At 40.3% G+C, this 19,704-nt stretch overlaps 1 protein-coding gene across 3 annotated transcripts in view; it reads right to left on the bottom strand.

The window, feature by feature from the left end:
• Positions 1-2,498: 2,498 nt before the first annotated feature.
• SLC25A12 (solute carrier family 25 member 12) overlaps positions 2,499-19,704 on the bottom strand; it is a 172,976-nt gene continuing 155,770 nt past the window's right edge. For all 3 annotated transcript variants that reach the window (XM_028510362.2, XM_028510363.2, XM_028510367.2), the window contains 5 exons: positions 10,910-11,050; positions 9,030-9,168; positions 6,223-6,381; positions 6,014-6,104; positions 2,499-4,407 (listed from right to left, as the gene is read on the bottom strand). In XM_028510362.2, coding sequence (XP_028366163.1) covers positions 4,212-4,407; positions 6,014-6,104; positions 6,223-6,381; positions 9,030-9,168; positions 10,910-11,050 — 726 coding nt within the window. In that variant the 3' untranslated portion in view covers positions 2,499-4,211. The remainder of the gene's footprint in view (positions 4,408-6,013; positions 6,105-6,222; positions 6,382-9,029; positions 9,169-10,909; positions 11,051-19,704) is intronic.

The following is a 19,704-nucleotide window of genomic DNA, read 5'->3' as shown; positions in this document are numbered from 1 at the left end:
GTAGATTTGAAATTAAAAAAAAAAAAAGTAGGGAAAAGCTCAATAATATTCCTGTATACCAGGAATGGAATTTTTAAGATACAATTTATAATACATCTAAATACATGACACACCTAGAAATAAATATATATACACACAATGTACAAGATCTCTTTGATGATTATACAATTTTATTAAAGACTTAAATAAGAGATATGTCATGTTCATGGATAAGAAAGCCCACTATAATGATGTAAATTATCCCCAGTGGCTTATAGTCACTGCAAACCCAATCAAAATCTCAATGTGTTTGGTTTGTTTGTTTAGTTTTAGAGAGGAAACTGACAAGCTGTTTCTAAACTTGATATGGAAGAGCAAAGAACCAAGAACCACAAACTCTTGAAGAACAAGAAGGTAAGAGGATGTGCTATTTTACACATCAAAACTTTTTAAAAAGACAGAGTAATGGAAAAGATAGAATAATGGAAAAACAAAACAAAACAAAATCCAGAAATAGATCTTTGCATTGATTGCCCTTAATATATAACAGAGAAGGCACTTGAAAGCAGTAGGGAAAGGCAGGTCCTTTCAATAAACAGTACTGGGCCAACAGACTCACCATATAAAGAAGCAAAAATATTACTATTACTTCACACAACATGCCAAAGACAGTCCACACAGGATAAAACCTCAACATGAGAGACAAAACTAGAAAGCATTTAGGAAGACAATATCAACCATATTCATACCTTGAGAGAGTAAAACTTTTTAAAATAAAATATAAAACATGCTAACCATAAGTGAAAAATTGATATATTTGAACATAATAAAATGTTAACTTATCAAGAACAATGTGAAAAGACAAGCCACAAACTGGGAAACGATTTTGCAACACAACTCATAAAGGAGTAGTATCCAGAATACATAACACACTCCTGCAAGTTACTGAGAAAAAAGGACAAAACACTTTAACATATATTTCACTCACCAAAGATGAAATCCAAGTAGCCACTACACATACTGGCATTCTCATATGCTGTCAGTATGAAAGCCAATTAGTAAAGTCTTTCTGAAGAACAATGTGTATATTAACATATGAAAGATGTTCAGCCTCATTTGATGGAAAAGGCTTTGAAGTTACATGAGATAACATTACATAGCCAACAGATTGATACAAATTATGAAGAAAAATACAGCCTTATGGAAATATAAATCAGTATAAGACTCTCTGGGAAGAAGTTTGGCATGATCTTGCAAAGTTAAATCTAACATACCCTGTGCCTCTGCTGTTAAGTATATACGCTTTTAAAACTGAATACTACAAAATACGCATACAGAACATCCACAGCAACCTGTGAGTAATATCCTCAGATTGGAATCAACCCAGAGGTCCGGAGTTAAGCGGAAAAATAAATTGTAATATATTCATACAATAGAATAAGCAAACTATAGCTACATAGTTACATGAATGACTCTCACGATGTTTAGCAAAAGAAACAAGTCTCAAATGTACACAGCATAATTTGATTTGTATAAATTTCAAAACCAGGAACAAAATATTGTATTTAGAGAAATACATATGGGTGTTGAAACTATAATGAAAAGCAAAGAAATGAAGGCTAGCAACAGTGTTAAACAGAAGAGGGGATTATGGGGGATTATGACAGGGAGGAGCCTGTGGAGGAACTGATGAGGTGTTAGCAATATTCTATTTCATGACCAGCGTGGTTATGTGGGTATTTACTTTATGACTATTTGTTTAAAATACATATGTGCATGTGTGTGTATGTGTATGTGTGCATATTCATACATACAGTTTAATATACTTTATATAATCCACAATAAAACATAAGTGACCAGCAACTATGAAAAGACATTCAACCTCACTAATTAGAAAAACAAAAATTAAAATAACAGTAATCACCTATCATGATTTGACTAAAATGTAAAAGACTTTTAATATCCATTTTTGCTGAGGTTGCAAAGAAAAAGGCATTCTCACACTGTCAATTAGTAAATTAGTAAAGCCTTTTTAAAAGAACAATGTGGCAATATGCAGGGTCCAGCACAAATAATGCCCTTTTTTATTACAAAATCACAAGTATGTAATTCTGTAACAACAATATCACACTCATGCACACCATATGCCATTTTAGGTGAAATGTTCAAATTAAAGCTATAAATTATTACACCCATATATTACTCTACCAACCACACTCAAACAGGCCTTACTTTTGCTGGACCCTCTATATACAATGTAAACCTATACATCCGGTCAAATTATCAATACCAATTTCAAATGTCTACCTTAACATGTGTACAAAGATATTTACTGTTCATTATAGCATTGCTTGCAGCAGTGAAAAAAATGAATAAATGTCAACAAGGGGTAATTTATGGAAAGTGTCATAACTCATACAATGCAATGCTACTTACTCTATTATTAGAAATTAAGATAAATCTTTGAGAAAGACCTCAAAGGCATTAAATAAACAAAAGTTAGACAGAGAACCCATACATAAATTTTAAAACAGTCCTGTTTTTAACACATAACTATGTACACCTAAACATTTACATGTATAAACAGATGAAAGACAGACTACGGATTGATGCTCGAACCTGTCAGCAGTGCACTCTGGGGCAAGAAGGCAATTCCTCGTCTTACTCCATAAACACACATAGTATTATGTGAATCTTTTTTAAGAACTTACCCATGGACTACTTGCATGTTTTTGTCAGGTGACAATAGCAAAACAACTGTATTGTTATTTATTCCATTCCACTGAGAACGACTGAAAACTTTGCTTTCAAAGCTAATTTTTTCATTCCTGCAGGGCCTTGAGAGCCTGTGGCTGGGTCACGGGACTGCCAGGCATCACCTGACGGGCGCTGTGTAGCACACTGAGTGGCCTGGTCTTTCTCCAGCCTCGCCCCTTGAAGATATTTGTGTACATCCCCATGTCCCAGCTCACTGGCAATAGCAATGATGTTTTCCCAAAGCAGTTTGCTAAAGTAAATAAATTTGATGCTATACATCAAATCACAACCACACTGAAATGTAGACGTGGCTGTCAAGATGCATGTTGAGATCTAAATTAGTAATCACACCCTTGGTGAGTGACTTTTGGAATAAGTAGTTTGCATTTGGATTCATGAGGAAGAAACTATACCCCACTAGATCACAAAATAAGCTTTTCTCTTTCTTCTTTCCTTCCCTCATTTCCACCATAGCCCTTTCTAAATTGAACTTGTTCCTATAGCAGTGTGAGAGAGGGAAACCTGAACATGAGTTATTTGGAATCAGTAATGAATCAAAATAAAAGGCACTATCAGTATATTTATGAAGGAAAATTCAACTACATGCATATATTCTGGTGTCTATTTTATTTTTGATTGGAATTATATCCATATGAAGGAACATTTCTAAATATCCATTACTCTTTTGAAAGCCAGCCCCTTGCCGTGCTGTGTCAGAGGAAGGCAAAACTAAGCCAGGTGTGCTGGAGACACCCCTCTTTCCACGTGCACGCCGACAGCAGAGGAGCTGTCTGGGGGGAGCCTTTCAAAGGATGAACAGAGGAGAATCTACGCACACATTCAATACAACGGAAACGCATCAGCACACTCAAGTCATTCACCTGGGCCTCTGTTACCCACTGGCGTGCATCTTTTCCAGAGGATCTCTCACTCAGCAGTGTCAGTGCTTGGTCTTGTTCTACCTCTTTATCAGCAAATACCTTTTTATCCCAGAATGGAAAACAAGCTAGAAATTAAATACATCCAATATTGATGCTTTATTTCTCTAAGTCACCAATAAGAGAATGAATTTAATTGTAATACATTTATTTCCATGTAATTTTTAATAAAACACTTTCAAAACATTCTGTACATTTCAAGCCACTAGAACTGCATTACATTCTATAAATGTGATTTGTTGGGATGAGGTGCCGAGATGTCTCTGTACAAAGATGTACAATATGTACAGTCACTCATTCTAAGGGAAGCTGTGCAAAGCAGTCTAGAACACTAATTCATGCCAAAGCTCAGAAAACATTTCAACACGTAAGACTAAAGCTTGAAACTGCATTGTGGTTTCTTTTTTTCCCCTGGCAAATGATTATAAACACGTATATGTATATGCCATATGGGCTCCTCAGCCCAGCCAGCACCACGCGGCTGCCCTCCCAGGCCTCTCTCTCAGGAGGCTGATTTGCCACACGGTGCTCGTCTCATCACTGGGCTGTTACCACTGCCTTTGACTGAACCACAGGAACACTAGATTTAAATTTGGGGAGATAAAGGCCAAACTTGTTTTCAATGCCAGCGAAAGTGGCCGTGGCGAGTCTGTATCCACCGATGTGATGGGGATTGGCAGGAGGAAGGTCTGCAATGCGTGACTTAGGTGTCGGTTCTGAGCCAGAGGGTTTGCTGTCAATGGGAAAAAGCAGACGGTTAGCATGCTCAAGAATGAAGAGGGTGGCATAACAACTGAACATTTTCAGTCTGTCCCAGGCATCCAACAATCGCCTTGTCATCCATACTGTGGTAGTCATGATTTATAGGGGCTTTGAAAGCAACACATTCACATATTTGGCTTAGAAGACAATGGCCTCAATTTCAATGTGTATATACTTATATAAATAGGTCCATAAAAAATAGATCAGAAGATGATACACTCAAATACTAACACTTCCTGGGGAAGCAGGATTATGAATGACTTTCTCTTTTATACTTTCCTATTTCTCAAATTTTCTAAACTAAGCATGATTTAATCATAAAGAGTTTACTTTGACAATTTACTATTTTTTTAAAATTTTATGTATTTATGTTTAGTGAGAGGGGGAGGGAGGGAGAAAAACATCAATGTGTGTTTGCCTCTCCCACAGCTCTTACTAGGGGTGGGGAGACCTGGCCCACAACCCAAGCACATACCCTGACTGGGAATCGAACTGGCAACCTTTTGGTTCACAGGCCCATGCTCAATCTACTGAGCTACACCAGTCAAGGCTACTTTGACAATTTAAAAAGCTGACTTTTAAAACAGTAGACTCATGAGGGTTATTACTAAAAATATTCTATAAAGAAATATAATTCTTTTCGGAATGTGGAAGCACAGAAAAGCCTGGAATTGTGAGACTGCTCTTCATTCTTTGTATTAGTCCCTCTCTGTGATTCAACAGCTAATTCTTAACTTGGCCTTTGAGCAGAAAAAGGGTTTATAGGTTTATGAGTTAAAGACTTAGATGTGGGATTTGATCTTATGCCAAAAGCTGATAATTGTTTGCTTTGGGTATAACCTTCCCCACCCAGCAAATTCAATAAGTGATTCCTTTTCTCTCTAGTGCAGGTTTAAAGCACTAAGCTTCAAGAGGCCCAGTTTCTGGCCTAGATCTCATTGGTGATTATGTCCATGGACATAAGCTCTCTTGGAACTCTTTGAACCTTTTTTGTTTTGTTTGCTATGAATTAGTGCGAACATCTATACTTATTCTAATAATAAATTACGGTGAATAATGAAGTCTTGGAGGTGTGAAGGGCTTGAGTCTTTGAAATGAAGTTCACAAGTGTATCTAATACCAATTCACATTACTCGTAGTGAAAAGGCCATATAATAAAATCTAAATAAGAATATAAATCCATGAAGCTCATTACTCCTTATACTAGAGAAAGATAACTATTTTTATTTATTTATTTATTTATTTATTTTTTAGGGAGGGAAGGGGGGGAGAGAGAGAGAAGGAGGGAGAGAGGGAGAGAGAGAGGAGAAAGATAACTATTCACATAACATTTTAATTTGCTGTTTCCATAAAATTCCCCCAAAGAGCTGCTTAATACTGCACATGAGATCGCCCTGTCAAGATCATCCTCCCTAACACCGAAGCGTCTCAAGCCCACTGTTTGATTTCAATGCACTGGTCCTACAGTATTCTCTGTCCTACCGGTTTCTGAGAGATCCCAAACTGCCTTTGTAGGCCAAACAAAAACCGTTTGGTTTGGTGCTTTCTTTACAAAGGTGTGAAACAGCTGCACTTACAGGCCTCCAAAATCAATGTAAAACCACCGCTGGAGAAGTTCGTAGGTGACCAAAGTAACACCAAACTGGGGAGAGGACCGGAACACTCGAGCTGAAAAAGATGGAGGGGGCCACTTAATACCACAACGCCTGTGGCAAAGGAGACAGTGAGAAAAGGAAGCAGGCGACGCTAACGCCAGCCAGTCATGCCACAGGGCTCCGGCCCCCACCTGCAGTCCCTTTCCAAAATGCTGAGGGCCCTTCTTCCCGGAGTATCTTCCTGAAACAGTCGATGACACCACTGTATGTCGTCTGGCCAGCACGGGCAGCCACTTGCAGTCTTGTCTTGATGACATCAGCAGGGGTTACCAGGGAAGCCGCAGGCACACCTTTCAGGAGAAAGGCACATTTAATTCATCCAAAGTACCTTATGAAGGATAGAAATACTACTAACATCTAACAATATAATTAGCAACTTCAACTGCTTTAACTCAAAGCCTTGTAAGTAGATCCCTGGGCACTAATGGAAAAATGATATAAATGTCTGTTAGTTGTTTCAGTGTGGTTGGGGTAATTTTTTTTTTTCTTTCTGAATCAGAAAAAATCACTCTATACTGCATGATCCCAAAGAACTGTAAGAGGGGCAGGGAAAGGCAGCAATATTACTAGGATAATTACCAAGAGTTCTCCCTTAGGTTTCAAATATTTTACCTCCTTTTATTTCTTAATGAAATACAAGTATTTTCATGTATAATAAAAAATGAGGATAATGTCCATGAATTGAGCTCCTAAAGGTATCTGACATCAAACTGTATTGTTTTATGCTGATTCTTGTCACCATAATGTGTGAGGCGAGTATCAATACTCATATCCACTCGCCTGTTAGAGGGGCTAACTTGAGAGCTGACTGAGTCCTTTCAGACACGCTTGTAAGAGAGAAGTCATTACAACCGGGGGAGGGGAGGCCAGGCCACCAGGTAAAGAATAATAGGGGAACCAATCATGGAAAGGTCTCATCATCCATCCCCGTGTCCGAGCGCCCTGGGCTCATGTTGAGATTGATCAGCAGCAGGGCACATGAAGTGGATTCTGCCACCACACTTCTTAATTTATAAAGCATAACAAGGAACAAAGGAGCAAGACAATCTTCTTCAGGGCAAGAGAAATTCAGTGTGGACTGAATCCCTGAATCATCACCAGGTAGATGCAGCCGGCGGACTTGCAGGGGTTCTGTTCGAGAGTGAAGAAAACACCTCCCCTCAGCATGGCTCTGCACCTTATCCAGAGGAAACTAGGTAAATTACCTGCCTTTAGAATGTTCTGGACTCTGAATATTGTCAGTGCTTGCCAGCAAACTTTACAGGTAAAAATTAGACAAGTTCATCTCTCATTCTGAAAACTGACATCGAATGTCTGTGGGCAAGCAGCTGGCACTGACAGTTCCATGGAGATGTTTACTTGGTCCCGTCATGCACTGGCAAAATGCCTGTCCACAATTAGGATGTTCTTTGGCTGGTTTTTTATTTTGTTTTGTTTTGGTTTTTTTTGCTGCTGGTTGGAAAGCACAGAGAAAAGACTTGAGGGACAATGTGCCAGTCCCATTTGAGCCTGGGAGACTTTGGTGAGCATCACAGAGGGCTGCATGAGCACCCAGTGGCAAGGCTGAGCAGGTAGCTTTACTGCCTTTCAAATGTGCACGGTAACTGATGGAAGTTACAAACGCCAGAAGACAAGGGATTTGCTGGGCCCCAAACAAAATAGCTCAAAGCTCCCTGGGAGAATTTCTCAATCATCACATTCCCTGTTATCCCCTGTCTTCAAGGCTGAGGACAACATGGTCCACCCCAGCATCCTCAGAACCAAGGGTTCCTGCCACACCCCACACTGCAGGCAGTGCCCAGGCTGCGCTGCCACATTGAGCCAGGGCACCAGCAGGACCCATTCTCACCAGAATGGACCTGGTGAGAGCTCCACAGGCAGTGAGCTCAGGTAATCAGAGCTGTACTGATCACTGAGGGACAGTGTTTGGGCTTGTGTTCACCCTTCACGTTTGTCTCCCTGACCCACTATAATGGAGGAAAACCACAGGCCCGCCCTTTCCTTCCTCTGTCGTTCCTGAGCACTGGTGCAGCCAGGGACGCCTGGTCCCCGCCTTCCATAGCAAGTCAGCTCCTTCACCACTCCAGAGGAAGGCTGGACCCATGACCAGAAGGAAGCATCTTAGTACCTTCCTACATTTTTTAGGCTCTTCTTTTCAGATGAATCTCTTCTGTGTCCAATTTGGTATCTTAGACCAGATGAAGGTTTTCACTTTTTCCATCAACTTTTATTGATTGACATTTATTCTATTATTACTATGCTGGCCACATAGGGAAGGCAAGGATGGACAGAAGGAACCCTCTGCCCTCAAGGAGCCCCCAGCCTAGAACAGAGGACAAAATTCATACAAACAACCACGAATAAAAGGTGGAAAGTGTTAAGACACAGTGATGATGCCAGTCAAGTACAAGGTGGTTTGCTGGGGAAGTACTGCTTACTTTGGTCTAAGGACAATGGCAGGAAGAACAGGAACAGCTTCGTGATAAAAGCTCAATTGTGGGCCAAATCATCCCAATTCCAATATAGTAGAAAAGGCATGCCAGCCCCGTGCATCAGCACGAGGGACAACAAAGCAACTGATTTGATAAAAAAAACTTTTCCACCTTAACGCTTAGCTGGGCTGCACCCGAGGTTTCAGGGGCACAGGAGGCTAAGAAACACGGTATGATGAAAGCCCAATTTAGATGGGCAGATCTAATTTGGCTCCAAGTTGCTAAGCTGCATTAAGCTGTTTATCCACATTATGCAAATGTAATTAACTCTCATCAGAATTACAGCATTTCCCACAAAGGAGAAAAAGCGATCCCATTTAAACTAAGTCAGATACAAACAATAACCCTTACAGAAACAAAGGGGGAAAGTACAGAGATTCTGTACTTCTTCAAGAGAATGGGCAGAGGGGGTTTCTTTTGGCTGAAAAACATAAAATGGTAGTTACCTGCCATGGCTCCAGCTGCAAGGAGATTGAAACCTCCCACATGTCCATCTTCATCAGCCAGAAGTAGTTTGCAATGAGCATAAACAGGAAAATAGATGGCAGAGAAGGGAATGTCTCGGAGGAAACACGCTTTGGCACCCTGTCACACAGTGAGGAAATAGAGCAAAACAGTTGTGTAAACAGGGTGCGAGTGCCCACGAGGTGACGGGCTGAGGTGTCCCTCCAGCAGCGCTGGGGCTGATGTGGAGGGGAAGTGGGGAGAGCTAGGGGGACACAGAGACACCCACATGGCTCAAAGCTCGAGAAAGGCCGCTGGCTCCTGGAGTCCTAGAATTAGTTAAGTGGGCAATGATGTCATCCTCACAACTAAGAATTTTCTGGCATTTCCAATATAGATACAATTTTTTAAGGTTAATAAAAATTCAGTTCTCAAACTTCCAGGCCACTTGTTCTGTTTGGCTTTGCAGGGGGTGGGTGAGGGGGAATAGGCTTGAAAACCCAATATTAATAATTTGATTCCAAAGCAACCAGCAAAGACAGCCCCCAAGCTGCAAATTACAATTCAGTCCACATCAGCCAGAGCCCCTGAAGTGCCAGGTGAGAAGCTATAGGCAGTGGCAGTGGGAAAGGAAGGGGGATAAAACCATCAGTGTCCCCCCTGTCCTAAATAGCAGAGGACTGGGGGAACCCAGACAAAACGTTTGAGCGGGAGGTTTCCACGGGAGCAGAAAGCCACCCGGGGACAGTCTGTCTCAGGGACTGAAGTCACGGTGCACATCTCCCTCAGCTTGGGCAGGGACCCACGCATTCCACTGCCCAGGGCTTCACCCAGCCAGGTGAACAGTCCAGCTTCGACACTTGTTTCCCAAATGGCCATTTTTAAAAGACACCTCAAACATTTTAAAAAATGGTTTTTAATTCCAGGGACTCTCTGAAGGGTGATACAAGGAGAAACATGGTTAACAAAAGGGAATTCCAAAAAGGATGGAAACTGGGGGTGTGAGGGGAGGAACGTGTACAGGACGGAAGACAGGCATCATGGGTTTACTGGTCTCTTGAGAGCCCTGGAGCTGCGAGAGTCTAATCTACAGAATTCCTCATTTCTAATTTGCTGCTGCAGTGATGGATCTATAAATAAATCAAATGCTGTGGAAACACAGTTGTCTACAGCAGCCAAGTTTACGTATTCTCCCCTTACACCAGGCAGAAGAATGGAAAGAAAACTCTTCCTTGTTTAAGAAAAATAATAGCTTCTGCTCCATTACATCTGATCTGTAATAATGGGAGTAAGTATACCTGCAGGGAAGGAATCTGTTGACTGGCATTTTGCTAAAGCACAATACACTCCATTTTTTTAATGGAATTCATTATTGACAAATCCCACCACTTACCTTCTTAAAGACCCGAATCCTACCAAACTCTACTACTGTTTCACTGTGGTCAAATTATTAAGACAAAGAGAAGCTCCTACTGGGAAGATAACAACAGAGATAACTCAGACTCAAAATAAACATAAGACTCTCTTGAAGTCCTATACCAGCCCCCAAGAGAACACCAAAGAAACTTTTCCCTAACCGTCATCAGATAAAAGGCTGTGAGCCCGAGGCCAGCGTCCAGGCCAGCGCAGAGCTGGGCTCCCTGCTGGCAGCCTCAGAGAAGCCTGAAGAGAACAACAGGAGAGCCAGTTTGTATATCCCACTGCCTCTAACAGAAGTGTCCTGATTTTTCCTTTCTGTTTGATTTTCTCCTCCAGGAACCACCCTGCAGGACAAGATTGTTTTTCTGTTTGTGGGGAGGACATCTGGTTTCCACGTTCTTTCACATTTCTATGGCGTACATGACAACATTTCTATTGAGATAAGCTGCGGGAATCGACCCACCTTATACAAACCAAAAATTCCCAGGTCCCGCAGCACACTCAGGGCGCTGACCCTGGGTCCTGTGGTGATCTCTCCCGCCACCTGCAGGCGAATCTTTACTATCTCCAGTGGGTTGGTGAAGATGACCTGAGAGCCACCAGCCTGCGGGCAGGGAGGAGAGACAGAAGCAGATTTCCAAATCAGAGCCCAACTGGCATTGTAAGGAGGAAAAGTCCAGAAAAGCCTCCACATTGTACCACTTCACATCTCCCTCTTCACGGGGAAGTGAGAGGATGACGCTTTGGCCAGCTCATGGGGACGGACCCAAACTCTCCTGCAGCCAGTCTGTGTCTGGGTTTGTTTCTGCTTGAGGTGTTGAGAGTGTTTCTCAGACTGGCCTTTCCAGGGCCAACCCAGCCATATCCAAAATGGCAAAACTCATAAACTCATTTGGAAAACAAAAGTGAAGCCAGATGTGGCAGTGGGGAGCTCCCAGTGAGAGGGAAAGAAAGAGATGCTTGCTATCTCTTACAAGCTAGAGCTAAAATCTGGATCTACAGTGGTTTCTTCCCTCGCCTTAGCAAGCATTCACTTTCTTTAGCACAGCCACCTGCTCAAACTTCCTTGGGCTGTAAAACAATTAACACAACTTTGCTCCTTGGAGGTGCCTTAAATCAGAGGGGCAAGTCTCCTCTGGTCCAAATTCTGAGATGTATTATCCTTAGCAAAAACTCTACACGGTAACACCCACACAAAAGTAGAGAATTGAGAAAGACAATTTCAGTATTGTTTCAACACAAAACCAGAAACTCTTCAAAGCAGAGCAAGGAAATGGAACATCTAGTTACCACGAGTACAACACAAGGCAAATAAATCAGAGCCACACCCCACACTGCCTAGTGGTGACTGGCAGAATTTGGATAAAGAGTGTATTTGCATCTGAAATCTGTCAACTGGCAGCGGAAAAAAAAGAATGTTTAACAAAACTACTACCAACTCCTTTTTTTGTTTCTGTAAGAAAGAATGTGTGTACGTATATGAACATAAATATATAAAAAGGAATACATTTTTAAAAACATAAATACAAGCCCTGGCTGGCGTAGCTCAGTGGATTGAGCGCGGGCTGGGAACCAAAGTGTCCCAGGTTCGATTCCCAGCCAGGTACATTCCTGGGTTGCAGGCCAGAACCCCCAGCAACCGCACATTGATGTCTCTCCCCCCCCCCCCCCCCCCCCCGTCTCCCTCCCTTCCCTCTCTAAAAATAAATAAATAAAATCTTTAAAAAAAAAACAAAAAAACCCATAAATACATATATATCTCCATTTATGGAGTGAAAAAAGTCTCATTTGTACATCTACATCTCACGTGTAGCTATTTATACAATCATAACCACATTTATATAATCACCACTATATTATGTAACTTCACTGCAACAGCATGTCACATGTGCAACAGGAAACGTGCCTCGCTGGGGCACTGTAATTCCACAGGTACAGGAAGACTACAGACAAACTCCTGTGCAGCATTTGATGCCACTTCAATGTTCTACTTTCATCCATTTTTCTAAATCCCACAGCCTTCCCAGACCTCCTTCCGAGGGGCAGCAACAAGCCCCAGCCCATTCTCCTAACTGCCCTGGGGCTGCAAACCCCCAACTACTCCTCTTCAAGTCCTGACCCTGCAGTCCTTCAACACCCACAACTGCCAGCGTTGACACAGGACTCCTCTTCACAGGAAGCTTACTGCCCTGGCTTCCCTAGGGCCCTAATCCCCTTTTTGTCCACCTAGCGTGGGGGTGCAGCAATTTGCTCTCTCTGCCTGGGCTTTGTGCAGCTCCCAACTCACACACTGGCACATGGGTCCCTGGGTGACCAACTGACCTTTTACAGGTTGATTTGCCGGTGTTTCTCATATTTTAATCTGTTGCACTACAGGCAGGAAGAAGTAGTTCAATGTTTCAGTCTGAGCAAGCAATACTTTCAAAAGGATTGCTGGGTGAAAAGTTATGTTAAAATGAGAATCCAAATAATTGTTCCCGTAGCTAGTATTGAAGACCAAACCAATTGAAAAAGTTTGCTACTTCCTTGAAATCTCTTGTTTAAATAATGGTTGCAAAAGACTATCTTTGGGAATATGTGCTTTATGCTCTAAACTAAAGCAGATTAAAAAAATAATACCATAAATTTTTATTATAATCCCCCAAATTTGCCATCACCAGACAGCGTCAACCCCTGGGTGCCACTTGTTAAATGTGGACATTATGTTTAAATATAAATATAAATATTTATATAAATATTTATAAATATAAATATAAAGCTTTTTCACATTTTTAATCATTAGTAAATTATAACATCCTGCAGAACAGTAGTACCCCAACCAGCATACCCCCGCCCCACAGTTCCCTCCTCCCCTTCTTTTCTCACAGATACTTTTGGAAATAATTGCTAGTTTATTGAGATTCATATTCCTTTAACAACTCTTCAAATTTTTTCCTGAGTGTACATGTAACAGGCTTTCTCTGAGGACAGCACAACTAAGAAGAAAATAACTGCACTCTAAAATGCAAACACAGTCACTGTGGCATGCTCCGAAGACGTGTTACCCAGAACACATGCTAAGTCCCAACAGCGCACTGGATGCAGCCCCACAGCCAGACTGACACAGAGGTGCTCGGGCTGACAAGTGAGCATGCAGCAAGGCACACATCCACCCACGAGTCTGTTCACACCTGTGCACTGCATTTGGAGGAAGAGAACTTCTAGCAATTCTCAGTCTGTATATGTTTTAAAAGTCAGTGTACATTTTTTAAAACATTGTGGTAGGCTTAGGAATATGTAGACAAATACTATCCAGAAATACTGAATAATTACAGAGAAAATAAAGATTGTGATTGTCTTAAACTTTGAATATTGTATAACACTTAAAAGGAAACGTATATGGCAAATATGCACTGTTCTTTTTTAAAAACTCTAAGGTTGACTACTATTTCTAACATTAAGTTGAAGATGGGGTTGGGGAATAAAATCTTCAATTATTCAATCACTCAGCTAAGAAATCTAGTAATATAGAATAAGGATTATGATGTTATTACATCCTTAACTATGTTTCCCCTCTGAGAAACAAATACAAGAAAATATAATTTCTCCTCTATTTTAAGACTATCGATTATAAGTGATACCATTAATAACAGCTTTTCACAGAAAAAAAAAAACACTGCTTACAGCACATATAATCAATGAATATACAAAATTGCAAGAGTGTGAAGTTGTGAAATAAAAATATGGTAACTTTTCAATAAAAAAATAGTACCTGTATTTTTATAAATATGCTAATATTTGCTATTTTAAAAAGCAACATAATTAAACAAAAAAATTTAAATGTCCAATAAGAAAATAGTTAAGTAGACCCCTAGTTGGAGTAGCTCAGTGGGTTGAGCGCAGGCTGGGAACCGAAGAAAATAGTTAAGTAGAAACAAGTTATGCTCTTAATCAAACAAGAAGATTGGGAGATTGGGTAATAAAATTATGCCAATGACAAAACCAGAACATAAAATATTAGGTACCCATTGATGATGAATACATCAAAATTTACTGAAATTTATCAGAATCAGAATGGCTTAGAGATGAAAACACTGGCTGCCTCCTGAAAAAAGGACTAAGTAGCTAGGAAAAATAATTTCAAAGCATATCCCACCACATCTTTTAAATTCTGAATTAAATGAATGTATTAACTACTCAAAAACAAAACAAAACAAACAAAACACCTTCCCCAAAACAAGAAACAGGCAAGTTCTTAGAAACAATGGCTTCTTTTAAAGATTAGGTCCTCCCTCACACATTTTTCTCTGTGGTAAATTTGTTAATTTATGTACTTTAAATGCATTTTAAAAAACTATCTGTAGTTCCAAAACTTTGAAAAAGCTTATCTATGTCTTGGCCACTGTGAATAATACAGCAATGAACATAGGCGTGCATATATCTTACAAATAAAGGTTTTTAAGTTTCTTGGCCCTGGCTGGTGTTGCTCGATGAATTAGGTACTGCCTGCAAACCAAAAGGCTGCCAGTTCAGTTCTCAATCAGGGCATATGCTTGGGTTGTGGGCCAGGTCCTCAGCTGGGGGCATGTGAAAGGCAACCACACATTGATGTTTCTCTCCCTTTCTTTCTCCCTCCCTTCTCCTCTCTCTGAAAATAAATTTTAAAAATCTTTAAAAAATTTTTTTCTGGTAGATACCCAGAAGAGGGGTTGCTGGGTCATATAGAAGCTCTATTTTTAATTTTTTGAGGAACCTCCTTACTGTTTTCCATACTGGTGGTGCCAGTATACACTCCCACTGGCAGTGAATGAAGGTCCCAATAAAATTTTTTTAAAGCTTATCTCTCCCTGTATAGTATATGAATATAAAAAATATCTAGTGATCTGAAATAATAGGCACTGAAGATTTATAAAATTTGAAATTAAACCCTGATGATAACACAGCTACATAGTCCTAAATAAACAGTGTCTAGTTTGACACCTTGCTGCTTCTGGTGCTGATGTTTGCATTAGATAACATGCCATTCTGCGCACCTTTGACAAATCTTTTCATTCACCAGATCACCGAAATTAACTTTTAACTCTCTAATTGCTACATTTTCCTCTTCAAATTGCTGCTTATATTTTTAAGGAGAGGAAAGCATTAATATTACAACTGACTTAGATTCTTTTGTTTTTTAGTACTGAGTTGTCATTTCTTTGTTCAGAACTGAACAACAAATGACACAATAAAGGGAACAGGTCTCATCTGAATGAGGGTTATCTACACACAACACAAACGGAAAGAAAGTAAAAACTTCCATCTAATCTTGTGTCACATATTTTTTCTTTTTAATGACAAAATAAACCAACTATCGCTGACAGCAAAAGTTAGGAGGAAAAGAATTCAATATTGAGATGTCACCATGCTGCTGATACGCCGGAGGCCAAGGGGCCACACACGGGATCGGGCCTGTTCAACCTCCTGCCCTCACAATCCCGCCCGGGGCAGAGTCCACGGAGAGGCTGGGGACCCGGTCTGCCGGTGCCGAGGCCCCTGTTCACTTTCTTCTTTGATCTGTTGTCTCCTATAGTTTGCAACTATTTCCCTCCAACCACAAAATGTCCAATCTGAACAATCATTACAAAGTCTCCCTTTACAGAGACTGGTGAAAGTCTAACTTCAATTTAAAGCCACACTAGCTCCTTGAACAGATGTACAAAATATGTGCATTTAAAGTAACCAGGAACAAAAGTCATTTAGTTGTCACTAGGACTGACTGAAGAGGAAGATGAATAGACAGTGACTCTGTATCACACACCATCAACCATAAACACTTTCAGACTTTTATAAAGCAATGAGAAATGCTGTGGTTCTTTCTAAAATAGTCTAGGATAGTGATAGTTCAAAGAGAATAAACTGCAGTTTTGCTCAGTGCTGAGTGACGATACCAGCCAGGGTGCTGGCGTCTGAAGAGAGAAAACTACACATACCCCTAACTAGGGTAAAGAAAGAGTCTAAACTCCTATATACTTACCACAAGCCACGCTGACATAAATGTATGTGGGCTTTCCACTTGTGTGCATATGTATGTGTGTACATGTAAGTATTCATTCAAGCACAAAGCTGGGACCACACTGATTCCAGGAGATGACACCTGGAGAAACTATTTCCAAACAGCTCTTCAGGGGTGTGCAAGCTCAGCGTGCTGAGGAAGACATAGCACAGAGGGCTGGCTAGCTACAGACCTTGGCTCCCAGGGTTAGTAAAAGCTCCCACTAACAAGTGAACTCTTCTTGCACCTAATATGGGGGGGTGTGTGTGTGTGCGCGCACGCGCACGGCACACATGAGCTGAAGGGGGGAAGCACGAGAGAGCGGAAAGATGCTAGGTCTGGAAGGCTGTTGACCTACACTGTTGTTAACTTTGTAACCTTGGATAGGTCATAACCTTTCCATTCCATGGTTTCCTAATATGACAACAGAGATCCCAACAAGTGCCCCATCCATCACAGAGCTCTTGTGCACTAACTAACATGAGAGCGCCATGCAGATTGAAAGCAAGATACCAAGGAGGGGGTGTGTTCCTCAGGAGGCTGGGTTCACACAGGGCTAAGGAAACACCTGCAACATGATGGATTTACATTAGCTCTTTGCTGTGCAATACATACACTCTGAGTTTTATGACTTCTGTCCATTCATAAGCATACATCCTCTAAAAGAGGTAAGGTGACCAGTCAGGTAAGTGCTCTGGTTAGAATTAACAACATAAAAAAGGACACCAGAGAGATGTTTAGAAAATACATATACATCAGTCCGTTTAGACTTTTAAACTTTCTGCTCTGTTGACTTGAAAAGATACTACATTATTTCCCACTTAAGTTTATGGATATGTCAAATCACCAGAGACTCCATTAAGATTAATTCAGAGACAAGTCACAGACTGAGAAAAATATTCATAACACATATATTTAACAAAGTACTGTCTCTATGATATATTAAAGAACTCCTAACAGTCAATTAAAATACAAATATGAACAACCTAATGGAAAATAGGCAGAAGACTTAAACAGACACTTCACCAAAAGAGAGATGACTACCTGATAAACACATAAAAGGATGCTCAATATGTTTAGGCTCCAGGGAAATGTAAATTAAAACCACAACATGATATCACATCATGCCAATTAGAACGACTGAAATAAAAAAAGACTAAGAACATGGAAAGCGGGTGAGGACGTGGCGTGACGGGAACACGTCCTTGCAGGCTGCCGACGAGACTGTGAGACGGCCCACCCACTGGAAGAGCCAGCTGGCAGTTCAAGCTGAAAGTACATCTGCCCTACTGCCCTCTTAGATATTCACCCGAGCAAAATGAAAGATTATGGCTCTTGAAAACATTACATTAAACAAAATTATGGCGACAATGAAAGAATGCATTTTGTATGATGCCATTTCCGTGAAATCTGAGAATTAACAAAACTAGTGACCGAAATCAGAACAGTGTTTACCTGGGGGAGGGGAGGAGGGGTTCACTGGGAAAAGGCATGAATGAGTCTTCTGGGGTGACATGTTCCATATCTTGTCTTGGGAGGTGATTTCATGGGGGCATACAACTGTTAAAAACTCACTGAGCACAGTGCACTGAGTACCCCAAATAAATTCTTTTTAATTGATGGGAACACAAATAAATCTCATTGAGCTGACTGACATCTAAGATCTGTTCATCTGTGGTATATTAATTACACCTAAATAAATTAACATATGTGTTGCTAAAATTTTTACTTTACATATACCCATAAAGTAATAAGGAAAGAAAGAGAAGGTGCTAAAAAGTCGACTGGGCTCACCGAGACTTATTCTGAGACATGGAGAAGGCCCTGACTTGATTCCCCAGAGAGCATTACAGAATAAAAGGAGCGAGTCTTCAAATCACAACATCTGGGCTCACATGAAACCTGTTAGCTGTGTACCTGCGGTGCCAGAGCTGGCCTTCCTGAGCTGCTGCTCTCTGTCTATCCACTTCATAGCAGTGACAATAGTACATTTTAAAGTAATTTAAAAATTCTAAATTGCCCACAACAGATATCATAATGAAACACTCAACTATATGTATCTAGGAATATATATGTCCTTATACATATATATAGAGAGAGACTTTCTAATAGAAAAATAAAAACAACCTGGTAAGAATGGCTTACCAATGAGAAAAAAATTATTGGAAACCTATTATCACATACACGCTAAACACACAGCATCCATAACAGAAATGTACTGAGAACTGCACACACACACACGTATACTCTTACCCCATTCCCGCCTAAAGAAAGGTCAAGCAGTTATGAAACCTAAAGTACAATTTATAGACTCTACAAGAATATGTCAGCTCACCTAAACTATGATAAATTCTGAGCTAGTAAGTCTTTCTTGGGAAGGTTCTGATACAGATAGAAAACAAGAGTTTGATTAATGCTCACCATGAAGATTTAAAATTTGAAAATGCACACTCTGTACTTCTATTCCCAAAGGTTATATTATATTTCTAAAGTGAGAAGTTCCACTGTGATTACCGGCTGCCCTTAGAAACTGAGAGCTTCTTTCATTTGTAATCAGGAAGTCAGCGTGCACAAAACTTCCATCTGGTTTAAAAAAGAATGTGTGTGTGCATGCATGCATGTGTGCACACGTACACATGCACAAAAGTGTGTGTATAAAAACGTTAGAAAAAATAAGACAATGAGAAATAAAATGATCATTTGGTAATATCTCTGGTCAAGGCAAAAGGTCTTAAAAAATTAAGGTAAAAAATGCTGTGAAAGATCAAAGACCTAAATGTAAGAGCTAAAACTATAACTTTAGGGAAAAACGGAGGTATAAACCTTCATGACCACAGATTAGGCAATGATTTCTTAGATATAACACCAAAAGCTCAAATAACAAAAGAAAATATAAACTGGACTAGTCAAAATGAAAGTCCAATTCTTCAAAGGACCAGGTCAAGAAAGTGCAAAATATTTGCAAAAAACACATCTGATATGGGACTCTAAATATATAAACAAATGTTATAACTCAATAATAAAAGACAAACAACCCCACTCAAAATGGGCAAAGATTCGGCACACACTTCTCCAAAGTAGACAGATAAATGCCATATTCATGAAAAGATGCTCAACACTGTCAAGTCATTGGCTCACAGTGAGATACCACTTCAGCCACTGGATGACTACAATGAAAAGACAGATAATACCAAGTATTGGCAAAGGTGTGGCAAAATCAGAACCCTTGTACACTGTTGGGAGGA

Source organism: Phyllostomus discolor, chromosome 4 (genome assembly GCF_004126475.2).
Source record: "Phyllostomus discolor isolate MPI-MPIP mPhyDis1 chromosome 4, mPhyDis1.pri.v3, whole genome shotgun sequence".
NCBI lineage: Eukaryota > Metazoa > Chordata > Mammalia > Chiroptera > Phyllostomidae > Phyllostomus > Phyllostomus discolor.
This window is presented reverse-complemented; position numbering and strand designations above follow the sequence as displayed.